Here is an 18,931-nt window from a genome sequence, read left to right on the forward strand (position 1 = left end):
TCATTTAAAAATAAAATATTGCTAATATACAGTTTTTCTTTTTTCTTGTCAGCTCCGTCTCCAATTGCTTTGATACAGGCTAAAGAAATAACAAGGCACAGTGTTGCATTGGCCTGGCTGGAACCTGACAGGCCGAATGGAGTCATCTTGGAATATGAAGTCAAATATTATGAGAAGGTATTACTCAAAATGATCAGATGAGGTTTGTTTCCATTACAGCCATTCCCAGATAGGATCTCATTATTGGGACCAAATAGGTTTGATTTCAGAATCATATCCAATTAGGGATTTCATACACTTGAACAGTTACACTGAATAATGAGAATAATATACTGCACTCTCCTCTAACAGTGTATTTGGGTTTTTTCTTTTCTTCTCCCTTAGAACCAGGTTTTTACAGAGAGCATATTTATAATGAGAATCAATATAGCTGAGAAGTAGTAATACATTAGTCTTACGTCAGAGACAGAAGTGTAATAATGAAGCATGTAACACAGTAATAATAATAAGATCTGTTTAAGTCAATGGCTTCTGCTTAGAGTGATGGTGTGGGTTTGATGGCTTTTAATAGAAAATAAGGACAAGAAAATTACATTCTTTAGTCTTTCCAAGTTATAGGGAGACATTATTTCTACAAAATAATTTGTCTCTCCTCAAGTACAGAACTATGAAAAGAGCTATTTGCTTTCACGGTTGCCTGGAAAATGAACAGTTACCTTTTCTTTCTCTCTCTCTCTTTTTTCTTTTTTTAAAGGTAATTGCTTATTTGCCTCCCTAATAAAGCCAGAAAGGGCAGCTGATTTTCACTGAAACTAGATTACAACATTTTCTGACACATTTTCCAGCCTGAAATAGACTTTAAGACATGGGCTTTCTGGCAGACATTTCCCAAGGGTTTCTTGGATATGTAGCTCGTGGCTGGAAGAGAGGAAAAAGAAAGAGTGAACGAGCATAAAATGTTATTTGTTCATCAGCAGGATCATGATTGAAGACCTGGCTACTTTCCAGAGAATTTTATCATTCGATTTCTGAAAGAGACATTAGACCTACCATCATTAGACATACCATCCCCATCATCCTTTCTGGCCATCCCCAAGACGCCCTTTTAAAACCCAGTACTAGTAAGGGTAACAACAAAAACCTTTCTAGGGATCTTTTGAAAAGTCCATTGCTATTAGTCATAGCCTCAGCACAGATTTGGCAGCAAACTGGGGATCCAGGGTTCACTGTGCCTGGAGACATTTTTGTGTGCCTCACCCCTGTGCTCTGTTGCTCCTAGGACCAAAATGAGCGCAGCTATCGCATTGTGAAGACAGCCTCCAGGAACACAGATATCAAAGGCCTGAACCCTTTGACTTCATATGTGTTTCATGTGCGAGCCAGGACAGCAGCGGGATATGGGGACTTCAGTGGGCCATTTGAGTTCACGACTAACACAGGTAACAACATGTGCATCATTGGCAGAGGGCTGACAATAGATACATTCCTTCCCCCATTTCTTTCTTTCTTTCTTTCTTTCTGGACTCTATGCATATACTGAATATGACTGAGCTGCTTATTGGGAGTTTGACTTCATTTATTCACTTGAATGTGGCATCCATATTGTGACTCCTGCGCGGCACTATGATTTGTAAAAATGGCTATTGACTGCCATTTCCTCTGTTGTTTTCTGATCCGGCCTTAGTAAATGTGATGTTGCACAGTTATTTGGATGTGCTGCATACTGGATGCAAGATGCTTACAAATCTTAATGAAGAAACCTGAATGTGGTAGGCTAGAAGTACACACTATAAATGTTCTGAAGTTTTTTCTCTCATTGATTCCTGGAGATTTATATTTTCAACTTCCTTTAATGATAATATGAATTATTTGCATAAATTTCCAGTGTGTCTCATCTAGAGAAGGATAAACCCCAGTTACTCTCCTTTTTTAATGTACTGTCCTTTTTTTATGTGAATCAGTGAGGTGTGTTGTGTGTGTCTCCTTACTTCTGTGTTTTCTCTTAAACAATTTTGCAAAGGGAGGCATTTGTAGATTGTGCTATCTGTGATTAGGTTCTCATTTGTTTAAGTCAAGGTAACATGTAATAGTCCACAAAAATGTGAATGGAGTGTTTGCTTCCTAAGACACCGGAAGGAAGAGGATATGACCGAACCTGTTTCTTTAATTTCCATTATGCAGGTCTGTTTAAATCACTTCAGGTCACGTCATTCTGTGTTAACTTCCCTCAGGCATGGCATGAGAAAACTTAAAATAGTCAATCCACCAGGCAAAGGGAAGACATTTTAAAACAACTTGCTCTGTTTGTGTCAGTGAGGAATGAGCATCTGGTCCATTAAAAAAAAATAAAGTAAACTGGGAAGCAATTCAGTGGGCAATAAAATAGGCATTATACCCTCTGACTGAGAATGGAGGGGCGAAGGAGAGGAAGTCCTTGTTCTCAGCGAGTTGAAGTTTCCCAAACCATTATCAAGCATAATGTCTTTAACTAATTAGGACCCTCCTGGAAAATTATGTTGAATGAATACATAATGAAGGCCTGAGACTGGCTTTGAGTAACACCCTGAACTGCCTCTGCAAATCAGAACACAGCACCAAGTGTTGCCGTGACAATTTTGTACTGTAGGTGGCTGTGCCTGAGGTGTGTGACACTAACTGATGTCTTCTCTATCTCTAGTTCCTTCCCCCATTATTGGTGATGGTACCAATCCCACAGTGCTTCTTGTCTCAGTGGCTGGCAGTGTTGTTCTCGTGGTCATTCTCATTGCTGCTTTTGTCATCAGCAGGAGGTAAGAACTTAAACCTCTCTCTCTCCCTCTCTCTTTCATAAGGGAGCTTTTTGTCTCATCCAAACAAAGCTGAATTCTTTGATTAGCATCATAAACAGTGCATTTGCATTACAAGCCCTCTCCCATGTAGCTTTGATCTTCTCAGCATAAGTACCACAGCAGTATGTAATGTAATGGTAATAGTTCCAGCACTATTTGCCCTTCAAATGCAAAGCTGATTTCTGTAACTGGGATTGAGAAGCAAGCCAACTGGATATTGTAATTTGATGTTGAGTTTAATGAGTCTGAGTACAGGGGATCTTCTTGGGTTGGCTTGTTACGTGTAGGGGAAGGAAAGCAGTACTGCAGTGAAGTAACGTGCATGGAGAACGTGAAACGGTCTTGCTTGGGTGTTTTTGGTTTTTGATTTTAATACCCCCAGTTGTCTGTACATGTCTGCATCAGCCATTGGGGTAGTTCTTCCATTGTGGGGAAGAAAGGTTCTAAAGAGAAGCCATAGGCACTCAATACTTTGTATACAGTAACACACCAGACTGGATCCATGGCTTCCATTTTCAGGCAGAACCATAATCTCCCATCAAGCACACGCTGCTGCTCCCAAAACAAGGTTTACCCCTCAGAAAAATCATTACAACATCTCATATCAGAGAGGAGAGAATACAAGTCGGCCCACTCTCTATATAGGGTCTGATCACATTAGCTATAAATGGGCACAGCTTCCTTCTGATTTACTCTTTCACTTCAAATCATCTTAAAAAGAGCAGTTAAATCAGTGTGATTATAATATCTGGTAAGTAGTCATGCATTGTAATGGCTTTCTGTGGGTGTTCAGCTCAACGCATCCATGCTGGCAGGAAAAAAGAGAAAAAGAATATATGAAAATGTAATGCAGAGAGACAGGTTTATTAAAAGCCATTGCAACAGAAAATAGCATCACCAGGGCTTGATGACTTAATCTCCTCTCTGCTTTTATTGATCACTTTATTATTTAAGGCCAGATTGATAGCGGGATACATTGGATTTCTAATTATGAGTCGCCACCTTGGAGAATTGAGCCTGTCGAGTTGTTCTGAGATGATTCCTTCCCCACCTCCCCCAATAAAAAAAAATGTCACTTCTCAAGGCTGATAAACACGGCTTGGTGATTGGCCCTCAATGGATCACTTTTTAGAAAATGAAATGTCAACCCCTTGCCCTAGTATTGATTCTCTTTAGTATCGGCCATAAAGCTGTCAAAGGAAAGGCTGCCTGGAGCCTGGTAGCTGACAGACTCGCTGATGCTGATGCATACTCAGCCAATTCTTCTCCCCATTCAGGCTGTCTGTTTAGTTATCGCTGCCTAGAAGTGTTTAAATTGGACAAAACACAGATAAAGAGCAGGCTGGTAGCCAGGACCAAAGGCTGGCCTAAATGCTGGTGGGAATGCAGATAAGTTAGTCAAGTGGCAGTGGGTTCAAAGATGCCCCACAGCTCTGCCTCAGTAGGTTTTAAGAGGCTGTGGAAGAGAAAAGACATAACGAAGTAAATGAAATGCCAAGGCAATAAAAAACCATGAGGCCCCTTCCTGGGATGTTCTGTGAATATCAGTGCATTTAGGATGTTTATCATAGCACTACATGCCTACATCCATTTAGCTCCAGTAGTTGGGAGTAGCTATTGAAAAACAAAGCCCAGTTTTCAAAAGCGGATGCCTTAATGGGGCACCTGAGGCCAGATCTGCACTAGAAACTTTTGCCAGTAGGGCCATATTGGTAGGAGAGGTGAATTTTTGCAACATTTCTATACCAACAGAAGCCCAAAAGTAGACATTGTTATACCAACATAAAAGGACTTTTGCCAGCATAGCTTATTTTGTTCACCAACCACCTGCACTAGGAGGCTTTGCCAGCGTACCTACACCCGCAAACCTTTTCTAGTGTACACCTGGCCTAAATCTCATAGTTGTGCCAACAGGTCTGCACTTAGGTCTGCATTTATACAAACCTCCATTCTGTGCAGTTGTAGTGATATCAGTATCAAGATGTGGGATAGGGATATCCATTTAGGGTGCCCACATTTGAAACTGGGCTTAATATTATCATTTAGCATTAAGTCAAATCAGTGCTCAAAAATCATCTTACAGCGGAAACTTTCCAAAGGACCGTGCTGTCTGCTACCTCCAACAGCCTGAGAATATGTTGTTCTCTTCTGTTCCTGGGAGAGTTTGTTAACATTAGGTTTAATCCATTTAAGGGTTAGTTTAAACTTGCGTAGATTAAGTCACGTAAATTCATACAGCAAAGGACAGATGGCACCTTAAGCATTTCTACAAAGCTTCCTATAAGCACACCTCTAAATTCAGACTATTTCAAATGTAGCTTTTGGGGAACATTTGGAGCAAGAGGATGAGGCTTTATTTTCAGAAGGGAGTTGAGTGGAGAAAGATGACTTTTACGAACCCTTTTTTGGTTATCTAATTAAATTATTTTTTTTTAATAAATGAAAAGAGGTCTCTTGGGTAGTAGATTGGTTTACCTTCCACTCTCTGACTTTGTTGCGGACACATCAGCAAAATGAAGACAGATTGAGGCATGGAATTATGTGGCAGGCTGCAGCTTTTATTAAACTTTAGCACAGGCAAGGAGTACTGCCTGCCCATCTCCCACACTCTTCTATACCAGCCATTTAATTGGTTCTAGTGAATGGGTTACAGGGCGCCTTACCGTATAACCTGTATCTTGGGGTAGGCTCTCCTTAGCCTACCCCACACCGCCTGACTCTGCTCTCTCTCTCTGAGTCCTAGCACCCTTCCCCCCACAACCCCTACAAGGGGGAGGGAGGGTGCAGAAGGGTGGGGACCATGAGGGCCACAAGGTCTCACCCTGTCCCTTAAGCCCAAAGCCCATCACCAAATTGCAGGTGTTTTACTGTGGGAACTGTTGATTTAAGTCTTTCATCTGCACTGGAAAATGGGCCGCAGGTTGTGATGAGTTAACAACCCAACCTAGGTACTAGGCGCTTTCCTACTAACCCACTGTACAGCACAGCTTGACGGTACAGCAAGGAAAGCGAAAAACTCCCCGGTCCTCTGCCACGTGGTCTATGGGAGAAAAAATTCCTTCCTGACCCCTCAAATGGGCAATTAGCCAGACTAGCAGCATCTTTCAGGCCAGATGCCCATTACTAGTTCAGGATCGGTAGGGTGGGACTGCTGGAATGGAGCCAAAAGAGGCTCCACATGGCCCCCACTCCAGGTTAAATCTTGAGAGCTGGGGAATGCTGCCACCCCACTGGCCAGTGGGTGCCAGAGACTCCCAGGGGGAGAAGCTACCGTGTGTCCCTCAGCAACTATCCCCCTTCACTGCTGGCCCCATCAAATTCCCCCACTCACTGAGGCAGGTGGTGGGCATTTAGCTGAATGAGTTGCCCACCTTTTACTAATGAGCCTTGGAACACCAGGCTATCTCAGTCATACCCTTGCGCTCTCCTGGCAGGCAGTATTTTAATCAGAGCAGCTCTAACCCTCAGCTCTCCTTTTGTTTGTAAATGGTAAAGGTGCCAGCAGCCATGCAGAGGCTGAGAGAGCAGCCCAGACTGCATGCTGCTTCACCACAATACATGCTAATCCCCCCCTTTGTTGTTTGTGGGGCAGGCCTATAGGGAAAAAAGCCCCACCCCTTCTTTATCTCCAAGTGCCACCTGTAGACTTGCCCGCATCTCTGACTCCTGGAGTTTGTGAAAGCTTCTGTATTCTCTTCCTGAACACCGCCCCTATTTAATCACCACCCCTGAAATCCCTATAATTATGGAATTCAAACTTGGGACAAAGGTTTCCTTCTGTCATTCAGGTGAGCTCTCTGTGGATGTCAGTTCATGTCCAGATTTCCTCCCTATGGCTCAATGAGTGAATAATGAGCTTCCAGGGTTCCCCCCCCAGGGACAATTGTAGACAGCAGTGTCCCGCCCCAAGCCAAGGAGAAAAGGTCAACAGGTGACAAAGATAGAAGTGGAAGCAGGTAGTTAGTTTGGAAGGTATTATTAAAAGCTAATAAGCTACAATTATATTGCTTGAACAGTAATTCCTGTGTTTCCTTTTACCTGTTATGCATCCTAGGGTGTTTTGGGCTAGTTTTTATGTAGGGCTTAGAGGGAAGTTTTTAAACAAGATGAAAAGGATATTTTAATACTTAAGCCACTTTCATGTAACACACATTTTTATTGCATTTCTCACTTCTGCATGTCAGTATTAATTGAATTAGGTTGGAGGGGTCATAGATAAAATTCAGAATAACTTTTTTTCCTAAGTTAGGCTGATGGTGATCATTTACTTAACTGAAAGTGTTCTATGCATGCACAGCAATAGCAGTGCTGACATGTTCCTCTCTGCTAAAGGTCAGTTTCTATTATACACTTATAGACATTTTGTGCTGACTTTCACCCTATGCAACCCTCTTTCCTCCCCTCCCTCCCGGTAAATGAGAACAGAATTTGGTCCCTTGATTCACTGCAACAGTCGTCCACAGGCAATGAAAATGGCTTAACTCTGCATTTGGATTTAGAGGTTTTTTTAATGGTTTCCTTGTATTTGAAAGTATTGGTTTTTAATTAACTTAGCAAAGAAAGAAGTTCAGAGGCATTTGTGGCATGTGCAGTCCGTGGCATATGAATACAATTCCCAGGACATTATAGGGAGCTGTGAATCCTGGATCAAGGGCAGTGTGGGACTGTTTGGTGTTTTGTTGTGGGCAAATTATTTAGTATATTGCACGCTACAAACTGTGTTAGAAGAACATTATGATTGCAAAAGGAAGCACTCAGAAGTTAGGAAATGCCACTTTAGCTACTGGAGAAACAGATAAGCAGACATAGGTTGTCATCTTCTGCATGGAGAAACACCAAAAGGAGATGAGATGTACTTTGTCAATGCATATCACAGGTATTTGCTGACAGCCTTCAGAAATTCTGAGTTCATTCCAGGCTCTGGAGGGGAGAGTGTTGTGGTAGTCACAGATTCTTCTTTCTGTTCTCCCCAAACATGACCCCTACTACCCTATCTCCTTCAGCCTGCCCCTGTCCTGTCTTTTTGCCACCCTGTCTCCTCAACCCAGTCACATTCTGCTCTCCTACCTAGTCCTAGTCCCCACTTCTAATGCTTCTCATTCCAATCCCAGTCTCCTTGCCAAGACAGTCCTAGTTTCTCCCTCCAGGGTCCAGGTCCAAGTTCCGGTCTCCCCAGACCCCTCAATTCCTTGTCATACTAGTTGTCTAGCCACTCCAGTCTTCTTCCCCCCTCCTCAGGTGGTCCATTTCACTCATTTCCTCACTCCTCCCGCCCCTGGGCTCCTAGTCCCAGTCTCCTTACTTAGCCAGTCCCAGTCTCCCCACACATGTTTCTTATCTGATTGTAGTCCCCGTGGCTTCCTGTCCCAATCTCGTTGCCCAGCCAGACCCAGTCTGGACTGTTGGAAGTTTCATCATTGATGTCAGTAGGAGCAGCACTTGATCCCGAGCAATACTATATAACAATACTGTACCTAGCTCTGACAGGTTTCAGAGTAACAGCCGTGTTAGTCTGTATTCGCGAAAAGAAAAGGAGTACCTAGCTCTGTGTAGCACTTTTCATCAGTAACTGTTACCATCCAAGGAAGAGATCTTGGAGTCATTGTGGATAGTTCTCTGAAAACATCCACTCAATGTGCAGTGGCAGTCAAAAAAGCAAACAGAATTTTGGGAATCATTAAGAAAAAGAGAGATAATAAAACAGAAAATATATTGCCCTATATAAATCCATGGTATGCTCACATCTTGAATACTGCGTGCAGATGTGGTCGCCCCATCTCAAACAAGATATATTGGAATGGGAAAAGGTTCAGAAAAGGGCAACAAACATGCTTAGGGGTATGGAATGGCTGCCATATGAGGAGAGATTAATAAGACTGGGACTTTTCAGCTTGGAAAAGAGACAACTAAGGGGGATATGAAAGAGGTTTATAAAATCATTACTGGTGTGGAGAAAGTAAATAAGGAAGTGTTATTTACTCCTCTCATAACACAAGAACTAGGGGTCACCAAATGAAATTAACAGTCAGCAGGTTTAAAACAAAAGGAAGTATTTTTTCACACAACGCACAGTCAACCTGTGGAACTCCTTGCCAGAGGATGATGTGAAGGCCAAGACTATAACAGGGTTCAAAAAAGAATTAGATAAATTCATGGAGGATAGGTCCATCAATGACTATTGACCAGGATGGGCAGGGATGGTGTCCCTAGCCTCTGTTGGCCAGAAGCTGGGAATGGGCGACAGGGAATAGATCACTTGATGATTACCAGTTCTGTTCATTCCCTCTGGGGCACCTGGCACTGGCCACTGTCAGAAGACTGGATACTGGGCTAGATGGACCTTTGGTCTGATCCAGTATGGCCGTTCTTATGTTTTGATGTAGTAGGTCTCAGGGTGCTTTACAAAGGAGGTCAGTATCATGAGGTCAGAGATTCGGAGGCCCATACAGGAGCAAGCAAGTGGAGTTGTTGGGCATCAATAACACCCAGCTTTGGGTTCCTTTGACTTTTGATCTGTCTCTGTATTTTTCAACTGCCCTCCCACCCTTTATAATGGGCCAAACCAAACCTTAGATCCAAACTTGGCACCTTTCAGTAGAAAAGTCCTCACTACAGAGATGTGTCCTGTATTAACTTCTCTCAAATCCACACAGACTTTGATGCTTAAAGCTATACTCGAATGCTTTTTTTAAAATTAAAGCCATAAATAGTATAAATGGTTGTGTGTTTACGTGTAGAAATAATAATGTGTAAACTTAATATGCTGTATCCCCTATCATATTAATATTCACAGATGTGTAGACTGAAAGAGCTTGCTTTTTAAATTCCACCTCTAATTTTGTGCAATTAGAAGTGGATACAAAGGCTAGTATTTAGATGTCCGCCTAATTGTGCTTGCAAATCAATCAGTTAGACATCTACATGTTAGCATTTGCATCCACATTTAATTATACTAAAAAAAACTGGAGGCCTAATTGGGTTCCCTTTCAAAATTTGGCTTCAGAATTACAAAGATCTGTGTTTTAAAGAAAAGTAGCTGGAAAATAAACCTCCTTTTTCTTGAATGGAAATATGTAAATTCGAGTTTTTGTGTTTCCCTTGGTATGTTTGTTGGTGACAGTAACATCTAGAGCTGTGTAAGGAATGCAGCTTCGTGCATTGCTGTTGGTTATAAATTAGGCCATCAACTGTTGTAGGACCAACCCAGAACATAGGTCTTGGCAGGTAGAGCAATTCAAGTCTTGGCAGGTCAAGAAGATTCTGAGTTCATCTCCTAAATTAAGAGATTTATTTTGAATTGTAATGCTCTTTTTCATCCTGACAGACGCAGTAAGTACAGTAAGGCTAAGCAAGAGGCAGATGAGGAGAAACATTTGAATCAAGGTAAAAGGCAGTGGTATTTGGTTTTTTTGTTCTGGTTCACAAAGCATGTCTGTGTTCTTATGCTTAGAAAATAAAGAATGACATTCCTCTTGAGATGACTATTTCACTGTTTTCCTTGTTTGCAGCCCTCCTCTGCCATAACAAAGCATCTAGTAGCAGGGAAACTTTGAATGGCAGGCTTTATTCAAAAATCCCAAAGGTTTTTTGGGGAAATTTTTTTTATTCCCTCTCACTCAAAAGGTTTGTATGACCTTTACTTCTGGCTGAAGATGATGGGCATGCTTTTCTGCCCAGTGTATGTCAAGGATGCTTCAGGATGGACCAGAGCAGGTGCTTAAGAGGAAATGTGAGACCATGCATTCCTTCCTCAGATCTTGTCTACACTACAGGTTATTTCAGTATAACTTATGTCACTCAGGGGTGTGAATAATCAACACTCCTGAGCGACATAAGTTATACCAACCTAAGCGCCGGTTTAGACAGCGCTATGTTGGCAGGAGAGCTTCTCCGCTGACATAGCTACCACCTCTTGGAGAGGTGGGAGGTATTAACTCCGTGGGAGAGCTCTGTCCCGTCGGCTTAGAGCTTCTCCGCTGACATAGCTACCACCTCTTGGAGAGGCGGGAGGTATTAACTCCGTGGGAGAGCTCTGTCCCGTCGGCTTAGAGCTTCTCCGCTGACATAGCTGCCACCTCTTGGAGAGGCGGGAGGTATTAACTCCGTGGGAGAGCTCTGTACCATCGGCTTAGAGCATCTCCACCACAAGCAGTACAGCGCTGTAGTGTAGATATAGTCTCAGTGACTGAACATGCTGTTGTTTCTAGCTTTATTGAGTGAAGGATCAAGCTTAGGGTCTGAACTCAGAACTCCCCTGGCCCAAAAATGGAAGTTGTGCGTTCTGAGGGCATGTTCACACTACAGATTTAAGTTGACCTACAGCCACCACAGTAATTACTGCAGTGGCTGATGTCCTCACTACCCTCGCTCTAATGGTGGTACACCTCCTTACTAGGAGCGCTTACACCAACTGAAGAGGGGCAGAGTGGGGAGTTGAGAGCCAGGGATCTCAGTTCCACACAGCTCCCCATCGGGAGCCCAGCTGCCCACTGGGCAGCAGCCCGGGCTTCTTGGATCCCCATACTCTGCCAGGAATGTGCGGGGGAGGAGCAGCCACCCATGCTTCTCAGCTCCCTGAGTGGGGAGCCTGGCAGGCACAACCCAGCAGGGAGCCAAGGGTAGGTTTCAGAGTGGTAGTCATGTTCGTCTGTATCAGCAAAAACAATGAGGAGTCCTTGTGGCACCTTAGAGACTAACAAATTTATTTGGGCATAAACTTTCGTGGGCTAGAACCCACTTCATCAGATACATGGAATGGAACATACAGTAGGGAGGTATAAATACACAGCATATGAAAAGATGGGCATTGCCTTACCAAGTGCATGCATCTGATGAAGTGGATTTTAGCCCACGAAAGCTTATGCCCAAATAAATTTTTTAGTCTCTAAGGTGCCACAAGGACTCCTCGTTTTTTTTAGTATCTAAACAGACGCTGCGCAGCCCTAACTACACTGACAGAAGCCCTACCTCTCTCATGGAGGTGGTGTTATGTCGGCGTAGTAAGGCATTTACATTGGCGGGACAAGGCTATAGTGTGTACGCTGACATAATTAGGTTGATGTAAGCTGCCTTGCATTTACCTAACTGTGTAGTGTAGGCCTAAGTCACAGGGCTGCAGCCAGCTAGTTGGCCTGCTACCAATATCAGTGATTTATGGAGTTCATTCACTGTCAAAAGCCTGATGCTGTTTCAATAGATGGGAAATTAAATGTTTGCATTTAAAAATAAATCCCATTGTGGAATCTCCTTAAGTCCTTTCTTCTTTATTCAGTCAGTGCTGACATGGTGAATCTTTACTGGACACTTTCTTTGCTGTTGTATACCATTAAGAATTCGCTCCTTGTATGTTCTGTTCTGAGCAGCATGTAGATCAGTGACATCAAATAAAGCATTTTTGTCTTGCAGGTGTGAGAACATATGTGGATCCTTTTACATATGAGGATCCAAACCAAGCTGTGCGGGAATTTGCCAAGGAAATCGATGCCTCCTGTATAAAGATTGAAAAAGTCATAGGTGTGGGTAAGTTTCAGGACATCTGTGTTTGTGCAGTAAATCTGTTTTTGTAATGCATAGCTTTCACTGGTGTTTAGGTACCTTGAGATCTAACTGTGGTTAGTGTAACAACTCCCTAAAACAAACAGGACTTTTCAGAACTGCATTGACAATTACATTTTGGCTACAAAGGGTCATGTGTTTCATGTTCATGGCTGATTGTTTGGTCATTTTCCTGCAGGTGAATTTGGTGAAGTGTGCAGTGGACGTCTCAAAGTACCAGGAAAGAGAGAGATCTGTGTTGCTATCAAGACTCTGAAAGCTGGGTACACTGACAAACAGAGGAGGGACTTTTTAAGTGAAGCCAGCATCATGGGACAATTTGACCATCCCAACATCATACATTTGGAAGGTGTAGTTACCAAATGTAAGTAGGTCATTTCTGTGACAAGGCCAATTTGGAAGTCATTGAGAAATTAAATCTGCATATTTTTCCCCCTGTTAAGTGACAGATGGCACAGATCCACTGATAGCTAATAGGAGGAAATCAGTGCAGGACAAGTCATTAATCTTGTTGTCAGCTATAAATGGGTTTATAGTTTCAACTGATACCCTATCTGCAGGCAGCTTGTGCAAGGTTTTTTAGGAGGAATTAATACTGCAGGTTTTTTGGTATGTCAAGCAGCCATCTTTCAAACCTTTGCTAGACTGAGCTGCTTGTTACAAGATAGGTGAAGGCAGATGGTAAGCAAAGTATTTTAAACACTTAAAAAAAATCAAAACAAAACTACAGTGTCGGTGTGCTTTGAAGTACAAGGCATATCTGTGAAGAGCAGGTCTTTGAAATAAAATAGTCTTTATTTTAGTATGAGACTTGCGTATATGCTGTCTCTGATTTATGACTTTGATAGCCTTGCTTCCATTTATAGTAACACCTGGTCGATCATTTTGTTTAAAGCCTGTTAGCATTCGCTTGAATTCTGTCTCAATAAGAGTATGACAAAGCTCAACAGATGCTGTTTCTAAGCCAGAACTGAAATACACCTTCAAGACCCATGTGGGTCTGACTCCATAAAGCACCACTGAGACTGTGTAGTGGTTACTGTTTAAGATGTCTGTGCTCCAAATACAATGCATAGCATAGCTGCAGAACATGCTGCAGAGTGCTAAAAGTGGAGGAAACTTTAGATTTAGGGGTTCATTTTCAGTGCAGTGTAGTACCACAACGAACCCTCTGCATCCATTGTTGTGAGTGGATGGAGCTTGTGCATTCAACCCTTCACACAGCAATGAGAATACATGGTGTTTAATTAAAAAGATCTCTTGATAATGAAATAAAGTGGCTGATTAAAGTGAGAGTGGAGAGCCCATAATTTTTAATGAACTAACATTAGAAATGAGCTAAAGTGTAGAAAAAAATCAGTGACAATAAGAATATTTCATTTAGGGAAGATTTCAGTTGGACACCCATCCCCTCTGGAATGTCAAATGGGAGCTGGATTCCTAAATCTCCCATTTGTGCCTTTGAAAGTCTCTCTTTTATATCCTTGAATTCCCCCCTTCTGATGTGCATGATTTTTGCTGTGATTGGAAATGTAATTAGTACAGAATATCGTTGTTTTCTTTTAAATACAAATTCCATAAGGAAAAAAAAGTCATTCAGACTGCTATTGCTTATGGCTTACCAGGCCTTGCTAAGTCTCTGAGTACTTTAATTAAAACATAATATTATAATTAAATACCTTTGCAGGTCTGTTCCCTTTAAAAAGAAAAGGGGAGGGGGGGTCATTTCTGAGTAGGTGGTGGTGTGTTTGCTACAGACTGTGATTTTCATGGCACTTCTGGAAAAAAGAGAAGCAACAGGGGGATCTTTGTATTGGAATCCCACCGAGGCACTAAAACCCCTTAGCTAGGACAGCTGTAACAGTTATAAATGGCTGGAGGTATTTGCATAATGCAGTTCTCACTGCATTCAAATGATTTAACATTTTCACTGAGGAGGTGGTAGGCTGAGCCGACCCCAGCGCGTCCTGTCATCTGGCTCCCAGGAAGCAGCGCTTCTGCTACCAGCCAGCTTGGGCAGCTCAGAGCTGTTGCTGTCTGGTAAACAGGGCTACTTAAGAAGACATTCATCTCAATTCCTCTTGTAGGTTTTCTGAACATTGTGATAAATGAATGCATTTAATAAACTGAAAACTAAAATGCAAGATGAATTGTGGAGGTGGAATGGATGGGGCTGTTGGAAGAGAGGAAGCAGGAAAGTACGAATGCATTATTGGCTGCTAGTCAAGTACTTTCATAATTGACTAGATGATGGTTACTTGCTCCCTCCCCAGCCTCTTTCACCCTCTCCCACTTCCCCACTGCTCAAGCAGCGCCTGAGTAATGGAATTATGTGTTAATGCACTGAAAGAGAGTCTCCCTTTCTTCTGAATTGACAAAGTGTATTTTGATCGAGGGAGGTTAATTAAAACTCATTTAGATGTATTTGTTCTGTCGAATGACCGGTCACAGTTGCAAAGGGTAAATGAAATGGGGAAATATGCAGATTGGATTAGAGTGGTTTCCATTCTTACTGATGAATGTTCAGATAGGTGAATTTTCCTGTATGGAGAGTGATGTCTTCTCCCAGCCTTTTCCTGTAAGAATGCAAATATTCAGCCATGGCTTTTAAGATCACACCCACATAATTGTTTTGCTCAAGGCTTACCTTTGTTCATGCAAATCAGATTAGTAGGTATCCTGCTGCCTGATTACAATTTCAAACACATGTTCATCTACATGAGCAAAGGTGGCATGTGATCATGACAATGAGAGTTTTGGGCATTGGCTGAAATGGTAGGAGAATCAGGAATAGAAGGCTGTGTCTACGTTAACAGGGACTTTAGTGGCATAATTATGGCACTGAAGTTATGCTGGCATAACCCCACAGTGCAGACGCATCAGAGGAAGGGGGTTTCTCCATGCTTTAGGAACACGGTTAGCCAGATTGATGGAAGCATTCTTGCATCACCTAGCAGAGTTTACGTGGTGGGGAGGTCAGCCTAGCTACAGTGCTCAGGGGTATGGATTTTTCACACCTCTGGCAGAATTACAAGGGGGAGGCATTCTGTTGAGTGAAAAATGCACTGACGTAGAAATAATTATGGGAGCTTTTCAGCACTAAAATATTTCACAGATGGACAATTTTAATAGTCGATTGTTCTGAGCAGATACTGATGGTGAATGGAGCAAGGAAAAGTTGAGCGTTTTTGCCAGCTCAGCTCAATCTTTATATTGAAGGCATCTGCAGTTCAGGTCGCAGGTTGGTTGAACCCTCTCTCCCCTATAAAATTCCCTTGTTCGAAGCAGTTCCTGTCAATATAAATACAAAAGCAAATGTTCTCAGGGACAGGAATTTCTCTTTTTTTTGAAGGAAGAAGCAGTACTGTCTAACGATTAGAGCAGAGAGGTAGGAATCCTGGTTTCTGTTTCTGACTGCCACTATGTGGAGCCTGATCCTCTAAGGAGCTAAGCACGCCCAAGTCTCTGATTTCAGTTCTCCTTGTAGAATTCACACAGCCTCCCACGGGGCTGGGCTTGGCAATCACTTAATCTCTTTATGCCTATCATTGGGCATCTTTAAAACAGGAGTAATGAGATTGGCCTCAGTCCTTCAAACACAGAGTCTGAACATGATGCATGTTTAGTCCATTGAAATCATTGGGGTTTCTCACCTGCAGGATCAGGGCCATATAACTTTGTATGTCAAGCGTTCTATATGTGCATATTTATTCATTATTATTATTTATTATGAGATAGGCCATTTTTCTAGTCACCATTCTATGTCAGTAACCCAGTATTTCTTTTTACATTTCTTAAAGTTAGCTTTTCCCTGTTGCACTATGGAAAGATGAGTGCTGCTACTGCATCTGACCCCATATTTGGCACAATTCACTGAATCGTTTATTTTGTGAGGGAAATGGAGAAGGCTCATTTAGAAATAGCAAGACATACAGGATTCCGGACTGAGAAAGTCAGGAGGGGTTCTGGGGAAGGAGTTTATATTTTGCATGCTCAAATCTCAAGCTGCATCTGAATGTCTTTTAGCTGCTGACAGCTTTCCACTCCCCTGAAGCTTTGATTTTTCAAAAGAAGAAAAAGGATCCAAGTGCTCACTGAGTCTGCCTCTAAAAGAAAATGCATATTCTAGCAAAGAATTTAATTATCCTAACGATTTTTCAAGTTTGAACAGCTCTATCTGGTTCCCCCTCCCTTCTACTTCTTTAGCGAGCAATTATCCATTCATAGGTTCCCTGGAGATTCGAGGCCACTTTAGTTAAAGACCTTGTCAACCAGTCACCCAAAGGGTTAACTTTCCAGATGGAACCCTTCAATGTTCTCGTCCCATAATATTTCTTTTCCAGATCCCTACAGCTGAGGCATAAGCTTGGCGCTTTTTAAATTAAATTAGATGGTGCAAGACAGGTGTCTTGGCAGTAAAATCCTGTGCAACCCATTTTCATCTCATTAACATCAGTGTTCATCAAGGAATTATATTTTTCTTTCTGCAAACTCTAGGTAAACCGGTAATGATCATAACTGAGTACATGGAGAATGGTTCCTTGGATGCCTTCCTCAGGGTAGGTGATTGCTTTATAATAAACCAAAAGAGGTTTTACATAGGGAAACACTCTCTCTGATTCCTTATTCTTGTTCTAGTTGGTGGAGGGATAGAGAATATAAACCGAAGAATGTTTGTATGTGGGAAATGCTTTTTAATATCTTTTTCTACTGCTGCCAGTAGCTGGTGGAGGGATACAGAGTAGATGTAACATTTGAAATGTAGGCTCTTAAATAATCCATGTTTAATAGGGAGCAGTTTTGATTTATTCCATTTTTGAAAGCCTTGCAATGCTGTAGATTCATTAAAACTGGATATATTCCATACATCACAGGAAGCAATGACAAAACCTCTGGGTTTGTACTTTACTGGTGAATTATAGACGCTAGTCAGGAGGGTGAGGAAATAACATTGCATTTCATTTCAAACAAGATGAAGATCTAGAGGTGTGCTCTTTGCCAGCTTCAGCTGTGGCAGTAATGTAGCTTTTAACTTAATGCTATGTGATTTTCCCCCCCTTCCCCATCTGCAGAAAAATGATGGCAGATTTACAGTAATCCAGTTGGTGGGAATGCTTCGTGGCATTGGCTCTGGAATGAAGTATCTGTCTGACATGAGCTATGTGCATCGGGATCTAGCCGCTCGAAATATACTAGTCAACAGCAACTTGGTCTGCAAGGTGTCTGACTTTGGCATGTCCCGTGTCCTGGAAGATGATCCTGAAGCAGCCTATACTACTAGGGTAAGGCAGGAAAGGGCCTTTTCTTCCCTACAAAGTGGTTTTGGTTTTTTGTTTTTGTTTTGTTTTTAAATAATCTCAGGCACACGTGAAAACCTGTTTCATTGCATAAAAGTGTACATTGGGCCAGGATCTCTGCCAGTGTAAATCATTGTAGATCCATTGATTTCAACGCAGCTACATCAATATAACTCTGTTAGGCTCCAGCCCATTGTCTTCATTAGGGTGTTCAATGTGCTAGGAGTTGGTGACAGGAGCTTGAGACCAGGAATTAGGGGTTTGGGTCCTACTCCTGCAAATGTTTATGCAAGTGCTTAATTTTGTGCATGTGGATAGTCCCACTGAATTTAGTGGTACTACTCACGTGTGCATATATAGGTGTGTGCTTAAGTGTTTGCAGAATCTGGACCTTGATGATCTGGACGGCCTCTTCCAGCCCCTAAAATGGATTCTGTTCTAATTGTGATTAAAGAACTTCTCAAGATGTCCAACCACTAAGCAGTTTATGCTAGAGATGCCTGATAAATTACAAAGACATGATGAAGATTTTCTGTTCATTACTAATAATATGCAAATTAATATTTAAATATGAAAAAGTGGGGAGTAGATTCGAATTTTAGGAGCATAGTGCTACTAATTTTGCTATCCTAGTTTTAGTATTCTGCATGTAATGATACCAACACTACCCCTCCGCAACACCTTTGAAATTAACATGCACCAGGAAAAAAGTTAGGGATTTTATAAAGTCTTTTTTTAATTGCTTGTTGTTTCATTTTTAAATATCTGCCATTCTCCATCTGTTCTCCTGAGTGCAGAGATTGTGTGCAGTACTCAATTTCTGTGGTTTAATCGCTATACTCATCTTTTAATGAATTCACAGTTCATTATTCGGAAAGATAGACTCATGTAGTATTGTAGTATTAAACGCTGGCCAACCCTGGTATTCCCCACTAATAAACGTGGTGAGAGAGGGGGGCTGAAACAGAGGTCTGGAAAGCTGTATTCAAGCAAATAAAAGTATAGACAAATAAACCAGGGCAAGACAGAAACTATTGAAAAGCCTCCCTTTGAATTTAGTGAGTGCAAATATAGTACTCTGTTTTCTCAGAGTAAACTGTAGTGAATCAGTGTAATTTGCATTACAGCACATTGTCTTCTTTTAGTATCAGTAATGAAGTGCCAGGAACATTTGGATGAGCTCCACTGTATTCGAGCAGCTTAAAAAAACGTTGAGCTTACTGACAATTTTTAAAATAACAAGCACACATA

The 18,931-nt window shown here is 41.9% G+C and overlaps 1 protein-coding gene across 2 annotated transcripts in view; it reads left to right on the forward strand.

Moving 5' to 3' along the window:
- The window catches only part of EPHA4 (EPH receptor A4), a 125,679-nt gene that overhangs the window by 93,166 nt on the left and 13,582 nt on the right, over positions 1-18,931 (forward strand). For both annotated transcript variants that reach the window (XR_007358437.2, XM_048864134.2), the window contains exons 6-13: positions 53-177; positions 1,280-1,439; positions 2,678-2,789; positions 10,153-10,211; positions 12,234-12,347; positions 12,562-12,747; positions 16,881-16,942; positions 17,456-17,665. Coding sequence is in view for 1 of the 2 variants with exons in the window: in XM_048864134.2 (XP_048720091.1) it covers positions 53-177; positions 1,280-1,439; positions 2,678-2,789; positions 10,153-10,211; positions 12,234-12,347; positions 12,562-12,747; positions 16,881-16,942; positions 17,456-17,665 (1,028 nt within the window). In the remaining variant the exon portion in view is untranslated. The remainder of the gene's footprint in view (positions 1-52; positions 178-1,279; positions 1,440-2,677; positions 2,790-10,152; positions 10,212-12,233; positions 12,348-12,561; positions 12,748-16,880; positions 16,943-17,455; positions 17,666-18,931) is intronic.

Source organism: Caretta caretta, chromosome 9, assembly GCF_965140235.1.
Source record: "Caretta caretta isolate rCarCar2 chromosome 9, rCarCar1.hap1, whole genome shotgun sequence".
Classification (NCBI taxonomy): domain Eukaryota; kingdom Metazoa; phylum Chordata; order Testudines; family Cheloniidae; genus Caretta; species Caretta caretta.